At 35.9% G+C, this 23,151-nt stretch overlaps 1 protein-coding gene across 1 annotated transcript in view; it reads right to left on the bottom strand.

Moving 5' to 3' along the window:
- COL9A1 (collagen type IX alpha 1 chain) overlaps nt 1–23,151 on the bottom strand; it is a gene marked incomplete at its 5' end in the record, with an annotated part of 86,627 nt that overhangs the window by 19,314 nt on the left and 44,162 nt on the right. Inside the window, 14 exons of the mRNA XM_023531202.1 lie at nt 1,328–1,360; nt 2,729–2,773; nt 3,659–3,694; nt 4,226–4,297; nt 4,916–4,969; nt 14,140–14,193; nt 14,291–14,344; nt 15,401–15,445; nt 16,712–16,765; nt 17,191–17,244; nt 17,380–17,433; nt 17,573–17,626; nt 19,005–19,058; nt 21,984–22,037. Of these exons, the coding sequence (XP_023386970.1) occupies nt 1,328–1,360; nt 2,729–2,773; nt 3,659–3,694; nt 4,226–4,297; nt 4,916–4,969; nt 14,140–14,193; nt 14,291–14,344; nt 15,401–15,445; nt 16,712–16,765; nt 17,191–17,244; nt 17,380–17,433; nt 17,573–17,626; nt 19,005–19,058; nt 21,984–22,037 (717 nt within the window). The remainder of the gene's footprint in view (nt 1–1,327; nt 1,361–2,728; nt 2,774–3,658; nt 3,695–4,225; nt 4,298–4,915; nt 4,970–14,139; nt 14,194–14,290; nt 14,345–15,400; nt 15,446–16,711; nt 16,766–17,190; nt 17,245–17,379; nt 17,434–17,572; nt 17,627–19,004; nt 19,059–21,983; nt 22,038–23,151) is intronic.

The following is a 23,151-nucleotide window of genomic DNA, read 5'->3' as shown; positions in this document are numbered from 1 at the left end:
AACATTACTATTTCAAGACCGTGAAGTAGCATTTTTGTTGCCAAATTCTATCAAGATTTACTCTACATTTTTCTCAATCCTAAACGGTTTCTGTAAAGTATTCCTAGGCATAAAGATGTTACCTGAAGCTTGAGACTGTGACATGGTGTTTAGAGATGGTATTTAAGTAGATAAGTTAATACAAGTCAATAATTTCCACCTTAGTGGTATGTAAAGAGCCCAGGGCTGGGTACTATAACTAAATCTGGTGAGGCCTCCTGGAGAAAGTGGAGCTGAAGATGAAGCTAAATGATTGAATAGGAGGTAGCTATTTTAAGGAAAGAGAAAGGCTGCACCAGGTTAAGAGAATAACAGGAGACATTACACAGCATGCCATGTAAAAAGAACTGCAAACAGATGAAGTTCCAGACACGTGAGAAGATGAGGTTGGCAAGGCAGAGAATACTTCATTGAAAGCTATGTATATCGTGCTTAGAGTCTGATTTTATTCCATAAAATGCTATTCTTGAAGGATTTAAAGCAGAGAAAGGATAAATAGTGGGTTTTATCTTTTTATCCAGATTACCTTGGATGCTGTGAGGATAACATGTTGGACAGGGACAGAGAGGAGTAGGGGAGATTCCAGAAATAGGAAAGATTAACTGGAAGATGGTGATTAGTGACATTTGAGATTGAGATCTGAACTTCATTTTTTCTCCTTTATACTAAGTTTCTCATTTCATCAAATGTACATTCCTTTCAAATTGAAATCATCCCGGGCTTGCAACTAATTGGTTCTATAATTCTAAATTCATCTAATCTCCAAAGACGTCAATTTAGTCTCTGCAAAATGACAAATTGAATGAGATAACCATTTTCTAGCTCTAATAATTCTCTATTTTCTTATGCATTACACTTCTATATTACTCTCTCAAACAGAGCACACAGGAGATTAAGAAAATTACAGAAATATTTGCCAACAAATTGTACAACTGCCAGCAAAACTCAATTATACTTTCATCACCACAAAGCACAAGTCAGTTCTTTAAAAATGACCCATTTGTGGAAGAAATTGCCACATTATATACTCATTGAGTCACTTATACTATGAAAAAAAAAATCCCTTTAGAATGTTTAGTTCAACAAGCAGATCCATTTACACTATTGTGTGTTTTTTTCTTTGGATTAATCCATTGCTTAAAAAATAAATTTAGACATTCATTTCCTTGAAGGTAAGTCCTTTAAGAATTGAATTATACAGAATGATTTCATAAAGCAGAACACTGAATTTTCTGCAACTTTATTGATATTTTTATTTTTTTATACCATTACTGTTCATTATACTTACAGTTCCCTTTTGGCCAGGTAATCCTATATCTCCCTAAATCAATAAAACAAAATTATGTTAGAACAATGTATTCACCTTTGATAGTTTCCTAGAAACATGTAACATGTTATGTGCTGCTGAAATCTATAGAAAACTGTGAACAGATGAAACAAAACCATAACACCACAGAAAACATTAGACTCAAAATCTGGATTCTAGTCCCTATTTTGCTACTTAACTTTACGATCCTATGTAAGCTGTATAAGCTTCCAGCAGTTCACTAACTTATCTGTGAAACAGCAGGGTTGAATCAGAGCTCTCCAAGACTCTATCCAGATCTAAAGTACTGAGCATCGAGAATTAACATGTGTAAGTCGAAAGATATTAAACTAGCATTCTGTTATTAAACATAATAGACATTTAAACCTGATGACTTTATTTTTGAAACTCTAAAAATATTTTGAAACTCTAAAAATATTTTTAAGATCTTCCCAAAGTCTATCAAGCCAAATATTCATGCTTTTATGCTTAAAAAAAAAAAACCTTGAAAATCTCCCACCACTAATTCTAGATATGAATTCAGCTCAAGTTTAGCACATCAATTCATTTCCACTACAAAACAGAATGATTTAAAACATCCTCTTAGCCCATCAAATAAACAATTTTAACAAAAAAATATGATTAAAATGATTCTTTTTGGAATTAAATAGGAAGATTTGCCTAATTCGGATGTTATACTAACTCTAAATCCTGAAAATCTGAATAAAATAACATCATCAGAATTTTTTCCTGCCCTAAAAGTTCTCTGAAACTAATTTAGGAGAAATCTATTACACTTCCCCCACCCCAAAGGACCAAATATAAGTTTCCACATTAGGTCATGTTAGATTATGCAAACCATAATGATGAGCCAGCAGATCTAGTAGTCCTGGCAGTAAAGATAATTTGTTCTTGTTCTTATTGTCTTCCTTGAGATTTAGCAGCAGCATTCTCTGGAGATGGAGGTTACTTCCTTGGAGGGTTTTAGATTAGAGAGATTGCCTATGGTCACACTTGTAAGCCACAGCTAACTATATTAAAACTGATTTTGTTTCCAGGATGGGCACTAGATATTCTATAGTCATATAAGAATCACCATAAATGTCTAGATGTAAAGCCACAGAGAATTCACCAGCTCTAGGGAATATTTTGTTCCCCAAAAGTTTAAGGCTAGGTCTGTCACTTTGGGGATGTTTCCTCTTTGCTTTACTTGATCTTGGCTGCAATCCTGGAGAGTCATTTGTTAGCTCATATAAGAAACATCTTAACCTTTAAAGAAGGCAGCAAAGATAACATTGTAAGAGAAAAGAAAAAATATATATGTTCTAATACAGTTTGAAATAAGTAAATCTACATCATTAACCAGGAAAAACAGTGTCTTACAAGTTCACCCCTTTCTCCTGCTTCACCTTCTTCACCAGAGGCACCCTAAAAATTAATATTAAAAGTCACATTTTTAACATCATAGCCCTTGGCTCAGTTTTATTTATTTATTTTTTTATTAAATGTATTGAGGTGACATTGGTTAATAAAATTATATAGGTTTCAAGTAATACGTTATATGTACATTGCATTGTAATTGACAGTTCAGAAATAAACCCCCATATATATGGGCAAATAATCTTTAACAAAGGAGCCAAAAATATACAATAAAGGAAAGCCTTGGCTCAATTTTCAGCGGTCAACATTGATAAGCATTCATAAGTGCCCACAGTGCTCCCAGGATTATGCAGATATACAAAATGCTCTCAGTGGCTTTCCAATCTAGCTGTCAGTGGCTAGCCCAAATCCAAAAATGGCCTAGAGAAAAGCCAGAAGGTGAGGCTGAGTTTCTGCTAAAGGTAGGATTACTGACTGTATCCACAATTTTATAATAGGTAATCTTTGGAAACGGGATCTTACAGTATAAAAAGAAATCCAAAGAAAGGCCTGACCCTGATTCATATGCATACTTTATTTGCTAAGGTCTTGATAAAGAAAAACTTAAAATATTACGATACGTCTGTGGAAGCCTTCATCAGAGTAAACCAGTTTGGTGAATGAGGGAGTCAGGCTCACCCTTTTCAAAAGAAAAACAATGTGTAGTTCTGGAGGCAGAGCCGTCATTAGCCATTAGCTCCAGTTTATTAAAACAGTAGATAAGGCTACAGACAAAAATAAGCTCCAGGTTTCATTCAATATGAAGCACATTAAGAAAAATGTACTAGCCTCCAACGTTTTAATCACACCTATAAACCAGCTGGTGCTCCCTGCTGGTGAAGCACATTAATGCACATTAAATACTGCATTTCATACTAGTCAAATAAGACCTACCTGTTCACCTTTTGGACCAGATTCACCGACTATACCCTGTAATTAATAAAATATAATAATCTTTCAGTATTTTAAGATTTTTATCTATATAATTTCAAATAAACCAACCTCCTTTATTGGACCGGTAGGTAAGCACAAACACAAATAATGTGACAGAAGAGAATATCCCCCTCTCCTCACCACCTAACAAGAGTCAGGTAGGACCTGGAGAAACTGACAATTGTTCAACTCGAGATATTGGACAACCTGGGCATTCTTTGATCACATCCTGTCAAAATCGACTAGTAGGAATGTAAATTTAGAACTAAATAGAAAGTGTGATTACACTGATTTTTTTTTCACTTTCTCAGCTTTTTTTCTCCTGATAAATTATCATATTAATAGCTTTTTTAAAAAAATCTTAATCTCAGCTTCCAGTAATTTCAAATACTTTTGTTGATAGCTTTTTCTAATATATTTTAGAAAGTTTAGAATTTTCTAAAAGAAAGGCCAAAAAGAAAGTTGATTTAACAAAATAGTATAAATCCCTGCCAAATAAGGGACTTTCTGGAGGGCTCGGTTTCTTACCCTGTCACCTTTCATTCCAGGAAGTCCAGGGGGGCCAGGCAAGCCAGGGAGGCCAGGGCTACCAAGAGAACCCTGAAAAGCAAACACAAACTTCCCAGAATCACTATTTCTGCAACAATGAAAGCATACAAGCCAGACAAGCTTGGGTGTGTTGACTCCCATGTAAAATAAATGTACTGTGGTTGGTTTAACTCTGTTCCTGAAATTTGCGTCTCTCCTATATGCTTAAGAGACGAGAGACCAGTTCCCCCACCCCCTGTCCCGCCTCTGAGGTCCTCAATTCCCCAGTTTGCTCTCTTTTCCAACAGTGGGCCCTTTCAGTCAATCCCCTACAACAGTACTGCTTCTCTTGCTGTGTAAACAAGCACGGCTGGGGAAGTAAAAGGCAGCATTCACGCACAGTTCTCTCCAATTCCAAGAACATCCAGAGGCCAAATGTAGCACTTCATGCTTCTCCTGGTTTTAAAATGTATGCTATATGCCACGCTGATTAAAATACCCTCTGAGGATGTTTTAGATATAGTTTGAAATTACACATATACCTTTTCACATATTCACATAACAATCAAAATCAAGTACAGATGATTAAATTACCCGTTGTAGATTGTTCTTCTCTCCTTTTATTTTTAAAAACTTATTATGTTTTGTATGAAGCGAATAAACTGCTGGAGACTTAGAAACATTACTTACCAGTTTACCTGGTAGGCCTGGGGGTCCTACTGGTCCTATTTCTCCTCTACTGCCCTGGAAAAACACAAACATGATTGTCGACTGGATGGTTTGCCAAAATTCAAGTGATTAATTACTACGTCAATAAAAATAACATCCTACCAAGGTTATTGTTTAAATATAAGTCATCAAAGCATTCTCCCCATCTTTGACTAAAGGCAGAGATCTTTATGTAAAATACCTAAAGCCTCTTCGGTGTTCATCCTTCAGTGAACATCCTAACGCTGTTCACTGTGATTATAGACCATTAGATAGAAATATCAACTGATAGATCTGTATAAAATGGCAATCAGTAATTTTTAGCATCTAAATCACCATCTAACTTATGTTATGGTTATTTATGTACATGTTTTATCCCCTCATTTAGACTATGTGCTCTTGAAGTATAGGTGTGTTAATTCTGAATTCCATATAATGCCTAAAACACAGAGTAAACTTTCTGGGATATAGTGCATTTTAAAACAACATCTGGCAAATAATCTTGAACCTCAAAAGAGTGAAAAAAGAGACACAGGACCGAGATGTTTGCCTTCCAACCGCTACTGGAACTTTGAAAAGACATGGATAGTAGAAATGTATAGAGTTTCTGAAATAAAAAATTTTTTGTTCTCATTCTTGTTTTAAATATGTCTTTAAAAAAGTAAATAACTTTAGAAAGCATAATTTATAATGAAGATACATCAACATCAACACTCTAATTTCATTTTTTGAACCAATTTCAATTTTTTATTTGAAACTTTAAGCCCTCTGAGGAGACACGTGAACTCTTCAATTTCTTTCCCCTAGAACTTCATACAGTTTTATGCAATCTGATAAAAGCTTGATTTATTTCTAGCACATGTTCAACTAAGCTGAACACTAGGTTAAAACATAAACAATCACATTTCCTGGATAGTGTTATAAAAATGAAAGTAGTCTTTTGGGTCTGTTTTTCTTTAAAATGACAACTTCGTATTAATGTTTAATATTTATAAATGCTTCTGATAAGATTATCTTGATCTGACTCATATGCTATTCATTCATCTATAACATGTCAAGACTCATAAACATTCTGAGTTTTCAATTTCTCTAAAGGATTGAGAAATGTTTGCCAAATTGCAAGTCGCTAACTATGAGGTACAATATCGTGGTGTTCATTTCATATGACTTATAGGTGATTTAAATTAAATGCTCTTAAATACTTTTAAAATTTTTTATATAAGCAGCCTATCTAGTATATGAGTTTGGATGATACATTGGTCCTTAACCTTGTGAGCAGCTTGGAAGCCAGAGGCAGTGCCCTAATGAGGATAGATGCTGGAAAGATATAAGTCTAAATGAAAACCAGCCACTCTGATAGATTCTTCCATCCATCTATAAATATAAACACTGGGTTCAACCCCATTAATTTAGCCAGTACTTCAAAGCTCAAGACAGATTTTTTGCAGTGTATCTGCTCTTTTGGCATTTTCAAAGAATTTCAGAACTGTATCATGAGTGAGATCCTAAATGTCATTGAGCTAACATGACTTCAATTCACAGAACAGTTAATAGTCATTGGTGGGGAAAATAATTAATCATATCAGAAAGGGGAAGCTCAGTTCTTGACACAACTGCAAGTATTCACTTCTAAATAAATGAACCATGATGCCATTTTATCCAAAATAAAGATGATTAATGGAGTACTTTTTTTTCTCTTCCATAAACAAAAGGGCTAAATGAAAATAAAGGATTATACAGCCTTTCACTTATATTTGGAAAGATTAATTATCTTTCCAGTCAAAGACAACAATTTTCTCTGCCGGAATCTTATTTTCTCTGTCTTTCATGAGCTCTTATTATTTAATTTATAAGTATTTTCCAACCACTGGCAGGCCCTGGGTCATCCATATGAATGGCTCAGAACCCCAGTACAGACGGCCCACTCTGCCGAACTTGTATACCCAGGAGAGCCCAACACACATAAGACTAGGGGAAGGATTGATGAAATTATAGGCATTTACTCTTCTGTTACTGCACAAATAGATGGCATGTGGTTTCTCATTTTTATTTCATTCCATTCTATAAATCCTTGGCCATTCTAAACAGGTATTTCTACATAAATCATGTCACTATTTAAAAAAAAAAAAAGGTAATGTTTATTTTCACAACAATTACCAAACAGCTATGAACAAAGTGTTGGGGCAAGGTTTCCTGATGGCCATTTTTATAATTTCTATGCATTTTTAAAACATGCATAATCTTTCTCTAAGTTCTGGAATTTCCCCTGTAACTAAGATGAACATGAGTAATCAATATATAAATAGTAATCTCTAAAAACGTAGATTAAACTAAACAAATTCTTCAAGGAGCAATTAATCGTGAGCTGGTAACCACAAGTGTGCTAAAATAAATGATAAACCTCTTTTTTCAACAGCTGTGGTGATAACCATATTCTCAGTTGTGGACAAGGGAGACTGTAAGGAAATGGCTATTCTGCCCAGTGGTTAATATTTACAAGCCCCATGACAATAAGAGCTATGACTTTTAACAAGAGAACTGGAAGGAAACCAGAATAAAGGCAAAAATCCTACTATAAATGTGAAGACTATAATAAAAGTTTCTAATTTTTTCCTGGATGCTCGGTGCCACCACATATATTTCTAACATGTTCAGATTATCTGCCAATTCATCCCTATTTGAGAATCTAATCAAGATTTTTTTTTATTTAAAAAAAAAAAGGCACATCCTCTACCAGTGATTCCCAACTCTGGTATGCATCAGAATTCCCTGAGCAGTTTTTTAGAAATATATTTCACTGGATGCTTCCACCACTCCATCTCCCCATTCCTCTTCTGTATTCCACCCTTCTCCCCCAGATTCTGATTCTGTAGGTTTGTGAATCTGTTTGGGCTTATGTTGTATTTGTTTGCCTTCACCAGCTTTACTTAGACTTTTGTTAAATGCTCACTATGAAAGCTCCATAAATATTAAAATTTTAAATTTGCTAAATATGTTTTATACCATTAGAATTTGGCAAGCTAACTTCGAATAAAAACCATCCCATGGAGCCTGGACTTGAGCTGTTAAAGCATTTGAAGGAGATACAGATGTTGAGCTCCATTGTCAGGTCTAAAAACCTGGCTCTGCCATGCATCAGCTGACTCTGGACATGCAACTTAACCTCTCTGTGCCTCGGTTTCTTTATCTGTAAAGTGGGAATTAAAAACAGTACCAATCTCATAGGGTTTTTGAGAGGGTTAACTAGCACTTATAATAGTGTCTGGCTCATGGTAAGCATAAAGAAGTGTGAGTTATTATTTTTATATAAAGCACTTATAATAGTGTCTGGCTCATGGTAAGCATATAGAAGTGTGAGTTATTATTTTTATATAAAGTTTTATCCAAGGACTAAAGAAATCAGTGAAAATTATATTTTTAAATCAAATGTTTAATTACATTGTTCTTTGCCTTTCAACTCTCCCATGTCTCTTTAAAAGCACAAGTTGTATGAATATACAATGGGTAAAGACGGTCTATTCAATAAACAGTGTTGGGATAATTGGACAGACACATGCAAAAAAAAGAAACTGAACCATCTTCTTACACCATATACAAGAATAGACTCAAAATGGATTAAAGACTTAAATGTAAGACCCGAAACCATAAAATTTCTGGAAAAAAAACATAAGCAGTGATCTCTCTGATATTGCTACTAGTAATTTATTTTCAGACATATCTCCTCAGGCAAGGGAAACAAAAGAAAAATAAACAAATGGGAATACATAAAACTAAAAAGCTTTTGCACAGCAAAGGAAACCATCAACAAAACAAAAAGACAACTGACTGATTGGGAGAAGATATTCGCTTATGATACATTTAATAAGAGGTTAATATCCAAAATATATAAAGAACTCATACAACTCAACAACAAAAAAACAAATACTCTATTTAAAAAATGGGCAGAAGACCTAAACAGATATTTCTCCAAAGAGGAAATACAGATGGTCAATAGACATATGAAAAGATGCTCAAGGTCACTAATCATCAGAGAAATGCAAATTAAAACCACAAGAAATATCACCTCACATCTGTCAGAATGGCTATCAGCAAATCAAAGAACAAGTGTTGGCGAGGATGTGAAGCAAAGGGAACCCTCATACACTGTTGGTGGGATTGCAAATTGGTACAGCCACTGTGGAAAATAGTCTGGAGGCTTCTCAAAAAATTAAAAATGGATATATCTTTTGATCCAGCAATTATATTTCTGAGTATTTATCCAAAGAAAACCAAAACAATAATTTGTAAAGATCTATGCACCCCTATGTTCATGGCAGCACAATTTACAATAGCCAAGATAGGGAAGCAACCTAAATGTCCATCAACAGATGATTGGATAAAGAAATTATGGTTCATGTATACAATGGAATATTACTCAGCCGTTAAAAAAAGTGAAATCCTACCATTTGCAATGACACAGATGGATCTAGTGGTTATTATGCTGAGTGAAATAAGTCACAGAGAAAGAGAAACACCACATGATTTCACTTATATGTGGAATCTAAGGACCAGAAAGAACAAACTAATCAAAAAACAGACTCACAAATATAAAGGACAATATGGTGATGGCCAGATAAGAGGGGAGTTGGTTGCGGGGCTGGGAGAATGGGGTGAAGGGTTAAAGAAGAACAAATTAGTAGTTGATAGATGGTCATGGAATAGGGAGCACAGCATAGGGAATGTAGTCAGCAGTAATGTAATGGCTAAGTGGAGGGCCAGAGGAGAGAAAGAGCAATCAGGGATCATTTTATAAACTATACAAATGTCTAACCAATGTACTGTATGCTTGAAACTAATAATAAAATTAAATTTATAAGTAAGTAAGTAGATAGATAGATAGATAGATAGATAGATAGATAGATAGATAGATAGATAAAAGCACAAGTCATGCTTGGGAAGAACAAGTCCCCAGTCCTCATTTCTCTAGTTTCTGTCAAGACCACTGATCACCAGGAAGGCATCACCTTTATAAACAAGTACAGTAAGTCCTCACTGAACATCATCAATAGGTTCGGAGACTTTAAGTGAAATGATGGACATCGAACCAAATGTACCAAAGGCTAATTGATATGAACAAGAGTTAAGTTTCTACAGCATCTCATCAACATTATAATGAAATGACATGCAATGAAACAATATTATTCGAGGACCTGCTCTACTGGGAGCTATTTTGTAAAACTCATTTCAATAAATACAGGCAAATAGTTCTATTTGGAAATCTCCCTTTAAAAATGGAACTCTAAGATTTTTAAAATGCCACAGAAAAAAATCAATTTCATTATACTTATGTTGTCATATTTTCTTTACTCCCCCAAAAAATGGATTTTATTCCATTGTGGTTTTTGTATTTGCCTGATTACCCAAAATGCTAACTAGCCAAAGGATGAACATCATCCTTAGTGTCTCACCAGTTTTAGAAGTGATAAATTATAAATCACTTTACTTGGTCTGTATATACTAAGTGCCTCTCTCTGGAAGATCATATTAGTCCTATTACAGTAATAATTTTTAGGTTTGCCACAATGATATTTTAAAAATCTATTCAATTTCACACCATTGTATAGTTTCTATTTATCTCTAGTATGTATTTAAATAGTCCCTCACACACAGAGATAGATCGAAATCTGTCTAAACTGTAACCATCACAGCCTCTTCACAAATTACTGACAGGAGTAACATGCCAGGGAGTTGGGGAGTAAGAAGACAGCTGAGATCACTCAACACACCATATGGGGACCTCTGTGCTTGAGGATGTTAGTGACAGGGTGGGGGACTTCAGAAAAAATGAGGGAGGCTGCTGTACCCCAGGAGCCACTTCATGGTATGACCAAATCAGAGGCCCCAGCCACTTACCTGCTCTAAACCAGGAGCCCCACGGACCCAGGTCTAATCTAACTGAAAAGTGACGGAGAAAGCCAGAAACATAATTCAAGTGGTGAAGATATGTGCTCACATGTAATCACTGGAGATGCCAAAAAACTCTAATATATTTTGCTGTGGCATTGGCAAAAGTTGTGGGACAATGGTGGGGAAAGGGTGAATACCACTTCATTTCAAAGATGTATTCCAATTAGCCTTGGTCCATTAGTAGGACACATTAGAAATATGTTTTTATTACTTCCACTCAGCTTCTCAATTTGAGATTTGCAAGAAAAATTAATCAAACTTGTGAGGGCTCATTGAAAATGGGTGAACTTATCTACAAAACTGAATTTAATGGTGTAGGATAAAAGAACAAATGTATCTTTCAGTAAGGAGATTTGATGTTGAAACTCTGCTCCAGAACTATAATGTTATAACATCTCATGACACTTTTCTGAAAAATTTATAGTAGCTGAGAAATCAATTATTACCAACATAAGCAGCATAGCAAGATTATACTTCCAACTCAATTCTTTTCAAGAAATATTTATTGAGCACCACCTTATAGCAGATCCTGAGTAAAGGGATGTAAGACAAAACAAGTGGATCAGATGTGCTCTGCCTTCCTACTGTTTCCACAGCATGGGGCAAAGAGAGGTTAAGGGTTATGGGGTTCAGAATAAGGACACTTCTATCTAGGTGATGGAGCATAATTAGAGATAATTTCGTTGTAGAATTAACATTTCAATTATATCTAAGAAGGCAAATGGGAAGCTGAGTCAGAGACGTGAAAAAGAAAGCCGTCAAATTGCAGGACACGACAAAAGAAAAAAGGTAGGCTGAAGAAGTGCAGAGAGTATTTGAGAATTAGCATGGAGTCCAGCTTGATTTGAACACAGAGTTTGAGCAAGACAGAAATGGGAAGTGAAACTCAGGGATAAACAGACAGTTTAGGATTTTCCACTTTCTGTAATTGTCAGTGGAGATCCGTTGAAGATTTTTAAATGGAGAAATGATGATAGAAGCTGTACTGTGGGGAGACCAAAACAGCAGCGTGAGCAGACTGGGAGTATTACCATTCTCCAGGCCTTTGGAACTGTACTAGACGTTTTTGTTTGTTACCATGACTGTGAGAACATTACTGGAATTCTACGGTGGAGGTTACAGATGGCAGACACTCTGCAATGTGCAAGAGTCCTGAAGAACAAAAAAACTGTCCCAGCCATAATACCAAGAGACACTGGTGGAGGAAGGAAGGACTAGAGCTGGGACTAGAGCAAATCAGATGAGTGCAATAATACCAGCATCAGTGAATGATCGGAGCCAGGGTGGTACAAATAGGCTTCAAAAAGTCAATATATAAGAGACCTTGAAAGGGGGGTGATAGAAGCCACAGGTCCTACTGGAGATAAGAAATGTGATGGAGGAAGAATACCACAGCTCTGAGCCTCAGTGACAGGAACAATATGGACTCTTACAAAAACTCAAAAAGCAAATCCTGAATTAGGCTTCAAGCCTTACACAGGCATAAGTTCCTCTGATCTGCCTTCTATCTCATGAGAATGTTAATACACACACACACACACCCCACCTCATCTCCTTCTGCAGTTCTGCCTCTAGTTCATTACTTTATACATCCATAGCACTTACTGGTGATGGGCCAAGCCCTCTTTACCTTTTTTTGTTCAGTGAATGGTCTTGGCATACAGCAGGTGCTCCTTCAACTATAGTCAGTATTCTGCTCTATAAAGTGAACACTAGACATAATAGTCACCACTCTCAAAGTTCCAGGGCCTCTCTCCCCCACTGTTACATCTTTCTGGACCAGTCATATAGCATCTTCATTGTTTTAGAAATGTGATCTAGCAATAACCTCACTGCTTTGACAGTCAATTTAAAGAACGTATTCTAATTAGAAATTCACAGGCTTCAAACAAAAGAGAAGAAAAGGATAAGTGATGAGTGAGAGATCCAGGAGCATAATTAGGAGCAGAAGTTAGTTTCTTTGGCTATAGAAGAACTTCTGGAAACCACCTGATAGAGGTCAGTTGACAGACATCTGTGAGAAGTGAAAACACTTTCATGTCACAGGACACCTGGAATCCTTCACTTTTCTAAAGCATGAAAATCCTCATTCAGCATGCTCAAGAAATGCTTTTAAAGAAGTAAGTAATGATGACATTTGGAAATGCTTCTGTGTTCTCACCTGGCATTCTTTTTCTTTGCCAGCAGACTTTCAAAGAAATAGAACTTAGAAGGCCAGAGAGAATTTTTTAAAGTTAAATTTAAGTGCAAATGCTTAATTCCAGAATCAGTTTCTCTCTAAGGGTTCAACGGTATCTAGTGAGGAAACATACATTGCTATATTTGCTGCAAAAATAGATATTTACAAACTCAACTAAAAGAAGTCTGGAAGTTTCTTAAAAGATTACAGGTAGATTTACCACACGACCCAGGAATTCCACTCTTGAGTATGCACTCAAACTAAATGAAAAAATATGTCTACACAAAAACGTGGAGGAAAATGTTCATCACATCATTATTCATCACATCATTATTCATCATGGCCAAAAAGTGGAAACAACCCAAATGTCCATGAATGGATGAATAAATGAAGAGAATGTGGTATAGCCATACAATTGAATATTATTTGACAATAAAAATGAGTGAAGTACTGATACATGGTATAGCACAGATGAACTTTAAAACATTATGCTAAGTGAGAGAAGCCAATCATTTAAAAACGCACATATTATATGATTCCATTTATATGAAATTTCAAAAATAGAAAAATCTAGAGACAGAAAGTGGTTTAGTTGTTGCCTAGGGCTGAGGGGACTAGGGGAAAGTCAAATGACTGCAAGTAAATATAGAGTTTCTTTTTTGGATGATGAAAATGTTTTAAAATTGACTATGCCAATGGCTATACGATTCTGTAAATACACTAAAAATCAATTAACTAGATACTTTAAATGGATATAAATCATACAGTGTATGAATTATCTCTCAATAAAGTTTTTTTTTTGTCTCACTAAAATATTTCCTTTAACATGGTATGAGAGCAGAAAGGGTCATCTTGTTTTCTTTAAATACTTCATTTTCATTTCCACTTATTGAAAAACAAATATGTTGTATATCTAAATAGATTTCCCATTTCATTGTCTATCTGGACTACCACATGCTCAAACATCAGAAGGTATTCATGGATGAATGAATGAATGAATGAATGAACGAACGGATGGAGGAGTCCCCACAAAGCCCTAAGAAGGCACTTTGGGAAGGTGCTACAGTAAAGGAATACTCACAGGAAGTCCCCGCGGTCCTCGGGGTCCCACCTCTCCGGGTGGCCCTTGTTGGCCCTGTTATGAGTAAGGCAGGTAGAGAGATAGTTAACATTACTTTGCTTAGTGATGACAACAGGTTATATCGTGTGGAAGGGTAGCTGTGGCATCTTACCGGTTTGCCCGAATTCCCCAATTGACCAGGCTTCCCTGGAGCACCTGTGTTACCCTAAAGGCAAAACGTAACATAATTCAGACAGTAAGTAAGCCTAATTATCAATCTGTCTTACCCAGACCGGGTATTTCTTACACTTAAATAGCATTAATTTCTCAATTTCACATTGAGAATGTGGGAGGATGTAGGATCTCTTTCTTGGTGGATATGTCAAAGTTCTTTTAACTCAGGGTACTGTTTTGTTATCCCAGAAGTATAGGAAAGGTGTCAAAATGTCAAAAAATAAAGGTCTTTAGCCTGACAAGAATACAATATTTTTATTTCTTCGCTATATTAATTATATGTCTTCCCTTTACCATTTTCACCTTCAATACACTACTCTGAACTCTTTTACTTGACATTGACACTATTAAAATTATAAAGAATCATGTCAACGTAAGGAAATGAGTGTATGCTCTTGAGAAAACCCTGCCAGCAAGCTCTAGAGAAAGCACAGGTCTGGGGATGGCATCTCCACAATCAGTCTCTCATCGTCCACTTATTAGGGCATGCCTCTGTTCAATAAGCCGTGGACCACTATGATTGGAGGGCTGCAGCCATATCAACTCATAGTGACCAGTTTCTACATTATTCACAGTTTTTCTATTTTAATTAAAGTAAAGCTAACTTTAACCCTTTAATTTTTTCTCTCACCTGTGATTTTTAATTACCAGAATATAAGCACTAGTTGATCGATGTGTGAACAAGATGCCTAATATCTTTTTAGTTCAAGCTAAATCATCTTAATATTCGCTGACATATAATTTTTATGGTGCAATAATATCTTCTTCATTTTCAATGGCAAAAAACAATAAAACTTTCTCTGTTTTATACTATCAAAAGATGACATTTTGAGAAGAAAGTCTAATCAACAGCACTTTGTCCAAGTATTCTTTCTATAGCTGGGAAAGAGACTAGCATTTGAAGACTAAAAGCTTTTTTGATTTCTCCTTAAAGTCAAATACAAAATAAAAGGCAGGTTGAAAATATCAACAAATATAAAATAAAATATATTAATAAAAGAATCAAGGAATCAATAAAAGTATTAATTTAAAAGTTTTCATCTTTTACCTTTTCACCGGCAGCACCCTTTGCACCAGGAATTCCAGGCACACCCTGAAAGAATGCACACAGAACATGAGTTTAATCACCTCATCTGAGAATCTGTGAGATGCCAAGTCCACTGCACACTGTCCAGGAGATGAGGAAATTATGACAAGCTCAAAGCTTTAGTGCGAGAAAGATTCTTCCTAGTTCCCCAACTCTGAGCAGTTAGTTATAGAATGACCCACAGTTTAGAATGCATGACTTTACTGCATGTATCTGGCTTGTTAAGTCTGAATGCCCTTAAAGCAAATTCTATGTCTAAACTAAAGTTATTTTTCAAGGATGAACTTCCAAATGACAATCTAGTACCATTTTCAGGTCAATGGGAGCTATTACCAGCATGATTTAATGTACAGGATAAGAAAACATGGACCTATCGAAAGCCCTAAGCTTAAGTGAAAAAAAGAAAAATAGAATGGCAGGAGAATGCTGGGTCTAAGATTTGGTGCTATTGGGAGTCCTAATAGTTTCTAACTGATTATTTTTAAAAGTGTCAGATAATAAATTGGAGGCCGGTCCTCAGTTAACTTGAAACATTTGCCTCCAAAGAGCCAAGAATACAGATAGTATAATATACATGAATTTTCAGCCACATTAATACAGAGAAACACCAATTTGAATAAGTTAAAATAGCACATAATCAAAAAGTAATACCTTATCTCTCACACTGTTCCTGAGCATACTCTCAACCCTCTTATTGCTCAACCAGGCTAACAAGAACTTCAGAACAGGTAAAAAGTAGGAGAAAGTGGACCACAGCTCAGGGTTAGTAAAAAGACATAAGGAAGATTGAGTGAACCTCAGAGAGAAGAGAGATGCAAAATGTAAAATTAAAGCTTAGTATATTGTTAGAGAAATAACTAGTAACACAGAGAAAAAGTACAAAAATGTAAACATAAAAATATAAAATTACAGCATCATATATTCCCCAGAACTAATCAAATTATTTAATGTGTTTCTCCCCAAAATTTAGTTAGTTAGTTAGTTAGTTAGTTAGTTAGTTAGTTAGTTAGTTAGTTTTTAGGCAAGGCAACTCTTGGTTGACCTCACAGATTGCAAAGATTTTGACAGCTTGCAATCCTTATTTTTTTTTATTTTTTACGCCTTCAGCACCTGGTCTTCCTAGGTGATCTCCCATCCAAGTACTAACCAGAGATCAGATGGGATTGGGCTTATTCAGGGTGGCATGGCCGTAGACCTCTTTCCAAAATTTATATCTATGTATATCAATGTATGTATATAAACCAATAAACATTTAAAAAATTAAATACTTACAGGTAACCCCTGCAATCCTGCATCACCAGGAGGCCCAGGTTTCCCTGGTTCACCCTGAAAAAAAGTTTTTGTCACATCATTGAGCCTATATGACTATTTCTTTTAAGGAAAGGAAGGACAAAGAGCTTCAAGCAAAAGGATTATCCCTACAGCTGACCTTAAGTGCACTTTTATAATGTGACCTAGTTCAGGGTGGAGGGTAGGAATGGGATAGGACTTAAGACATAAATTCAATCAAAACACACAATTTCCTTCAGCCTACTTTCATCAACAGGACAGTTTTCCTGAATTCCTGAAATCAAGCAAACAAAACGTACTATTGTAATAAGTATTTTGAATTGATGCTTGATTCAAAAATAAGAGGGAAAAAACCCAAAGCAGCTAAATAAATTTCCCAGTAATGTAGTAATGGAAATGCTGTGCTTGGCTGGCCAGGGCAGAGGTGGCCTATTCACTCTCAGACTAAGTCACACAGCTACCTTTGTTCCAGGCATGCCAGGTATCCCGTCACGGCCATCCACACCAGGCAGGCCCTAAAGACACACAAAGAGACACACTGTCTCTCCAAAACCGTCACATTCTTTTTCCCTTCATTATTTTCTAAAGTTTTATTATGAGTTAATAATCACTTTGAAAAATATGCTTGATGATTACAGTTCGGGACGTACCGTGTCTCCTTTGGACCCAGGGAGGCCAGGAATTCCTCTAGAACCTTGAGCCCCCTGCAGGGCAGAAGGGAAAGGATAGATAAGACATGTTCAATTATCACAATACTTAGGACACATCAAAGAGATGAGCAAAATCAGCAGATGACACTGAAAAGCACGATGCTTATAGCGATTAACATTAATTTGAACTCACTCTATCTCCCTTGGGCCCTACTTCTCCTGGAGGTCCTCGCTGTCCTTGATCACCCTGGAGGAAAATAAAATTTTGTTAATATAAGCAAAAATTACTTATTGATAGACTTTTCGAAATTATAAAACACCATCCACATTATCTTACTATTGCTCTTTCATGCCAATGGCTTTGCTCTATCATGGATGCCTAGCTCAAGAAATCTTTTTATAAAAATTACATTGTCTTAAAAAATGATATTGCCATGGGGATCATTGAGGTTTACAGTCTTTTGATTTCATCTTAAATACGTAATGCTTCTGTGCTTTTTGGATGTATAGGTGTAATAAAATTAAGATCCATACTGCAGGTAACCTTGACATTAGTAACTGTGTTTACATATCAGCTACTCTCATTGACTATCGTGGTGGGTTCAGGTTTGGATTCATTGCCAATCTTTTCACCATATTATTTAATTCCCCAGTTGATAATAATGGTTTTTGTTAAAGTTATCAAGCTAATGTTAACATATGGTATAGGTGGCAACAGATGAGAGGATGTGTCTTCCTAAAATACAGGTTTAGTTAAACTGTTTAACTATTCTAAAACCTGGAATGACTTCCTATTATTACCAGATCAATTCCTATTGCTTAGATTGGCATTAAACGCTCTCCACAATGTGTTTCTACATTACCTTCAATTTTATTTTCTCAACAGAAACTTTCCACTTCAGACAGTGACAGCTCCTATGACAGCACCCTCATCATAACCACCAGTGCTTCTTCTTACTTGTACTCTGCTGTTTTCCAAACCAACCTTCCTCTAACGTCCTCTTGCTTGGATTATTTCTACTATATGCTCTAGTGCTTGACCTTATAATGTATGGTTTAGTTATATTCTATCTTTCCCACAAGACCATATAGGACCTTAATAGTTGGAAGTTCTATTTTACTAATATTTTTCTACTTTTTATGTGGTGTAAGTGATTATTAATGAATGACTTTACTTATTTTCTTACAGAAGAGGCATGAGGCAGCCTATAATAATGACACATGTACACATGGCAGTCAAAATATGGAATAATGAGATCGGAAATCATATAGGAAAAAAAGGATAGAACTACTCCAGAACTTAAAATGAGATAGTTACTGTGACTCTAAGCATTTTGACAACCAAAACACAAGGAAAACATAGCAAATATAACAACTTAACAATTTAACTTCATCATGAGAAAGACGAAACCCATGTTAAGTCAGAGAAACATTTTTCTCTAAGAAAGAGATACTTTTCTTAATTAAAAATTTTTTAATAAATATAAAAACAATTGCTCATTTTTCCACTTCAGTTACTCATATGTAAAAGATGCTTGCACACACACATACATATAGCAAAAAATCTATTGTCGATCATTGCTAAAAAAAAATCTATCATTAGTTCTTGTAAAAGGAAAACTTACAGGTGCACCAGGAATACCTCGAGGCCCAGGTTCTCCATCTAAGCCCCGAGCACCCTGCCAAAAAAAAAAAAAAATTTTAGATTAGTCATGTACGTTAAAGGGCCCATCAGTTTTTCTAAAGAATTTTAATAGCCAGATAAAAAGGAGGTTTTGTGTTTGTAATATATATTCTTCATCAGTGAACTCCAAAGAGTAGTTAAGACATGTGAACTATGAGAACACTAGTTTATATCTCTTCCTACAAAAAGTACTTACACCCAATCTTTGATATCACTCTGGATATTTTAAGTTAACATTGCATCCATTCTTGGTTGTTGACATAAACTAAAAACACTGGTACTTATTTAGGGAACTTGTCAAACCTACAAGAAGGGTTTGATAGCCACCCTCCTGGATTCTCAGGATTCCTATGGGAACTTATTAATGGTGAAGACCAAGGAGACATCCAAAAAATAACTGCCATGGGCTCTACTGCTGCTATAGTTGTGGGGAGGAATTTCTGGGACCTTGCATTTCTACCAAGAATCAGAATAAGAAATCCAGCCGTGTGATTTGGAAGGATGAATTGTAACAAGGATTTGAGCATCTCTTCTTCCAACCTGAATAGATGTTGAGTTCCACTTGCATATAGTAGTGGATCTACTCTCTTAAAAACAAATTCATCCTGCCAAGTGATGATAGCATAAGAACTACGAAGCTTTATAAATCTAATTATCTTGAACTTATCTCTAACTTGATTATATATATTGTACATATCCCCTTCATTTTCATTATAAAATTAAAATATGATTTTGAAACAAAATTATGGGATTTTTTAGTGTTCTCTACATATGGTACATGACAAAATACAACCCACTTCTTTAAACCTTTTTCTCTTCAACTAAGTGAATGAGAAGGGCAACTGAAGTGAGCAGGGCATCTCTAATGAACAGGATTGAGATGGGGAGACAATAAAATAAATGGTAAACAGTATAAAGAATATTGGATAGATGTCAGGCCAAGAAAACCAGATGGACAGTGTCTGTGGTAAGAATTAAAAATTAGAAAACCTTTGCTAGGAGGCTCAGACACAGGTAGAATCAAAGAAAGAACACAACTGAAGCAGAGGCACCACAGAGCCTTGAAATTCTTTGATCCCTAAACACTAGAACAGAGCAGAAGGCATTCCACATTCATCAGGGAAGAAGAGGTTTGGAAGACCTAAAAAAGACCTTGAATTCATCATTCACCGTGAGTTGCGAGAGCAGCACCCAGCCTTTGCATTATAGAAATAGCTTTGATGTACTCGCCCCTCCTCTCTCTCTCTTATTGCTGTTCAGCAGGAGCGCAGATCCAAACTGCTGTTACTAGGTAACCACTCCATGGGTCTGAGTTCATGAGAAGAGCTTTTATTATTATTATTATTATTAAAAGCAATTTGACAGAAATCAGAGGAAATGGGAAATTTTGAAAAATACCAAGTAGAAAAATACCTCAAGTCAAGAGCATCTCAAGAACAGTAACAGTTTCAAACTGAGAGGTCATATATACTAGGAGATGATTTAAACCCAGAAAAAGCAAAGGCCTAGGTATCAGCAACTTTAAAATGAATTGAATCCATTATTTAATAATAGAAGAGATACATAAAGAATATTACTTAAGATAACATAAATATAAAAACATATAAAATATGTTTTTAAAGTTCAGTGTTTTTAGAAAAGAACTATTCCAGAGGAAATGTAAGAAGAAAGCAGGCAGAATAATGAGAATACCTAGAAGAGACAAAGAAAGAGGCTTAAAAAATGAAATTGAAGAAATTATTCACAAAATCATTCTTTTAAGTTACAAAAATGTGCATCTCTTTAAAAAATATATTTAATTTTTATTTACTGAGCACCTACAATGTGCAAGTTATTCTTGTTTATTAACAAAAGGTTCTGTGCTTCTGTGTGGAATGACACAAATTAGCCATAAAACTTTTAAAGAAAACAAGATGAGAGTGAGAAGTGATGATGGATAAAAGTGTCTTTTTTTTTTTTTCTGGCACCTACAAATTGGATTTCTTAACATTTTTTCTAAGAAGTGGTAATCATTTTCTTAAAATCTGATGGAGAAGCTTGACACACCCCTTTATACACCACATGCACATATAGAGCAAAAAAAACATTTCTGAGCACATCAGGAACCTTCAGGTTTCCATTGTTTTTGCTTATGATACTCACTCAACCACTGGTCTCCTCCACTACTCATCTTCTGCCAATGGCAATGCCTCATCCTTCTAGGCCCAACATTAGCCTAATGCCACCTCCTTCATGATCCCTCCCTGTTCCCCTATCAAGGTTAGCCACACAGTCTTCACTCCCTCATACCACTTTCCCTCAAATGTATGTCTCTCTCGTTTGCATTGTAATTAACTATCTGTTTTCTTCCAATACATAACAAACTTGCTCAAGTCCTTATTCCTCTTTGAATCTCCCCAACATCTTGCAGAGTGTCTTGCTATGGAAATGCTAGGAGACTCTGGTGTCTGAGACCAGGTGAAGAACAGGTTGGTGAACTCCGGCCACAAGTGTATGGTCCCTACTGAGGGCAGAGCTCAGCAATCAGTTTGACAGGAGAGCCACTAATGGCCCTAGTGTCCTTGCTGGTGTCCTGCCCTCTCTCATCTCTCCCTTTCTATCATAGTCTGTCTTAGCCTTGCTCTCCAGGTACTGCATCAGTGCTATTGGTGTACACTATGGATAATGATAAAGTGATTAAAAAAAAAAACCAGCTTATTCCTATTTATCTATTTAAAATATGTAGTACATGACAAATATCATGTATAATACTCATATGTATCATTTATGTTTATAATAGAAATGTGAAAACCTAACCAAAATTTCTACAAAGCACCAAATAAAGAGTAAAAAGTGATATTGCTGAAGATAAGATATTTTTAAATGGAGAAATATTTAAACATTTATACATTTTGATATTATATTATCATCATCATCTTACTTTTTCCCCTTTGGCCCCAGCTATGCCAGTAATGCCTCTCAATCCTTGAGCTCCCTGGAAATGTAAAAAAGAAAAGTAAATTATTATAGTTGAAGCACACATTCATTTACCTCATCACAAAAGTTGATCCAGAAAAAGGAGTTATCATAAGCAAAGGTAACACTAAGAAATAGTGCCATTATATAGATGAACTTCTTTAGTTTAGGGAAAAAAAAATGCAAGGAGAATTCTTCTGATAGGTAACTCTTTTCTAAATTCTGAAAATTTACACAAACATGGAGTTGGAACAATTACTGACAACAAAAAAGTAAATTTCATTAGCATAAGAGAATTATGGTAATGTATTTGACTTATCTTTTAACCCATATACAAAATATACTGCCATTTCCACCTCCTTCATGGTTCTTAACTTGGTTACATGTAACACAGTTGTGATGTTAGATCATGGAATATTTTTCCTCCCCAACATAGGCCATTAAAAGCTATTAGGTTCCCAGGTTAACTGACAAAAGCTTATGACCTATAAATGGAGCGAGAGTCTCCATTAACCACTTATAGTCACTAATCATTACACTATTTCTATAATAAAGGCATTCCGACTTCTAGTTAGGGGCAACACCCAATTTCAGGCATGGAAGTGGGTAATCCTAAAAATGAGGGTGTGGGGGGTGATTTCTTGTACCCCCCCTCAATACTGAAATGTTCCTATTTTTGACTCTGGCCTCAGAGCAGCAGGGCTCCAAAAACGGATCCTGCACAGCGGTCCCCAACCTTTCTTGAACCAGGTACTGGCTCTCCTATGAGAATCTAATGCCTGATGATCTGAGGTAGAGCTGAGGAGGCGATGCTAGCGCTAAGGGGTGCCTGCAAATACAGATGAAGCTTCGCTCCCTTGCTGGCTGCTTATCTCCTGCTGTGTGGCTCAATTCCTAACAGGCCATGGACCATATAGATCCACAGCCTGGGAGCTGGGGACCCCTGCTGTAAAGGATGAGCCTAAGAGCTCCCTTGGGAACCACAGTGGATGACGCTCCATCAGCAAAGTGAGGTAGCTACTTCTGAACAACTTGCTAACTGTCCACTGCAACTAGCTTAAGACAAAGTAGCTGTAGGCCACTTTTTTCCTTTGTGTTGTCACTTGGAGAAAATGCGGCAATTCCATGGCCAA

This window comes from Pteropus vampyrus, unplaced genomic scaffold (assembly GCF_000151845.1).
Source record: "Pteropus vampyrus isolate Shadow unplaced genomic scaffold, Pvam_2.0 Scaffold64, whole genome shotgun sequence".
NCBI classification, from domain to species: Eukaryota; Metazoa; Chordata; class Mammalia; order Chiroptera; family Pteropodidae; genus Pteropus; species Pteropus vampyrus.
This window is presented reverse-complemented; position numbering and strand designations above follow the sequence as displayed.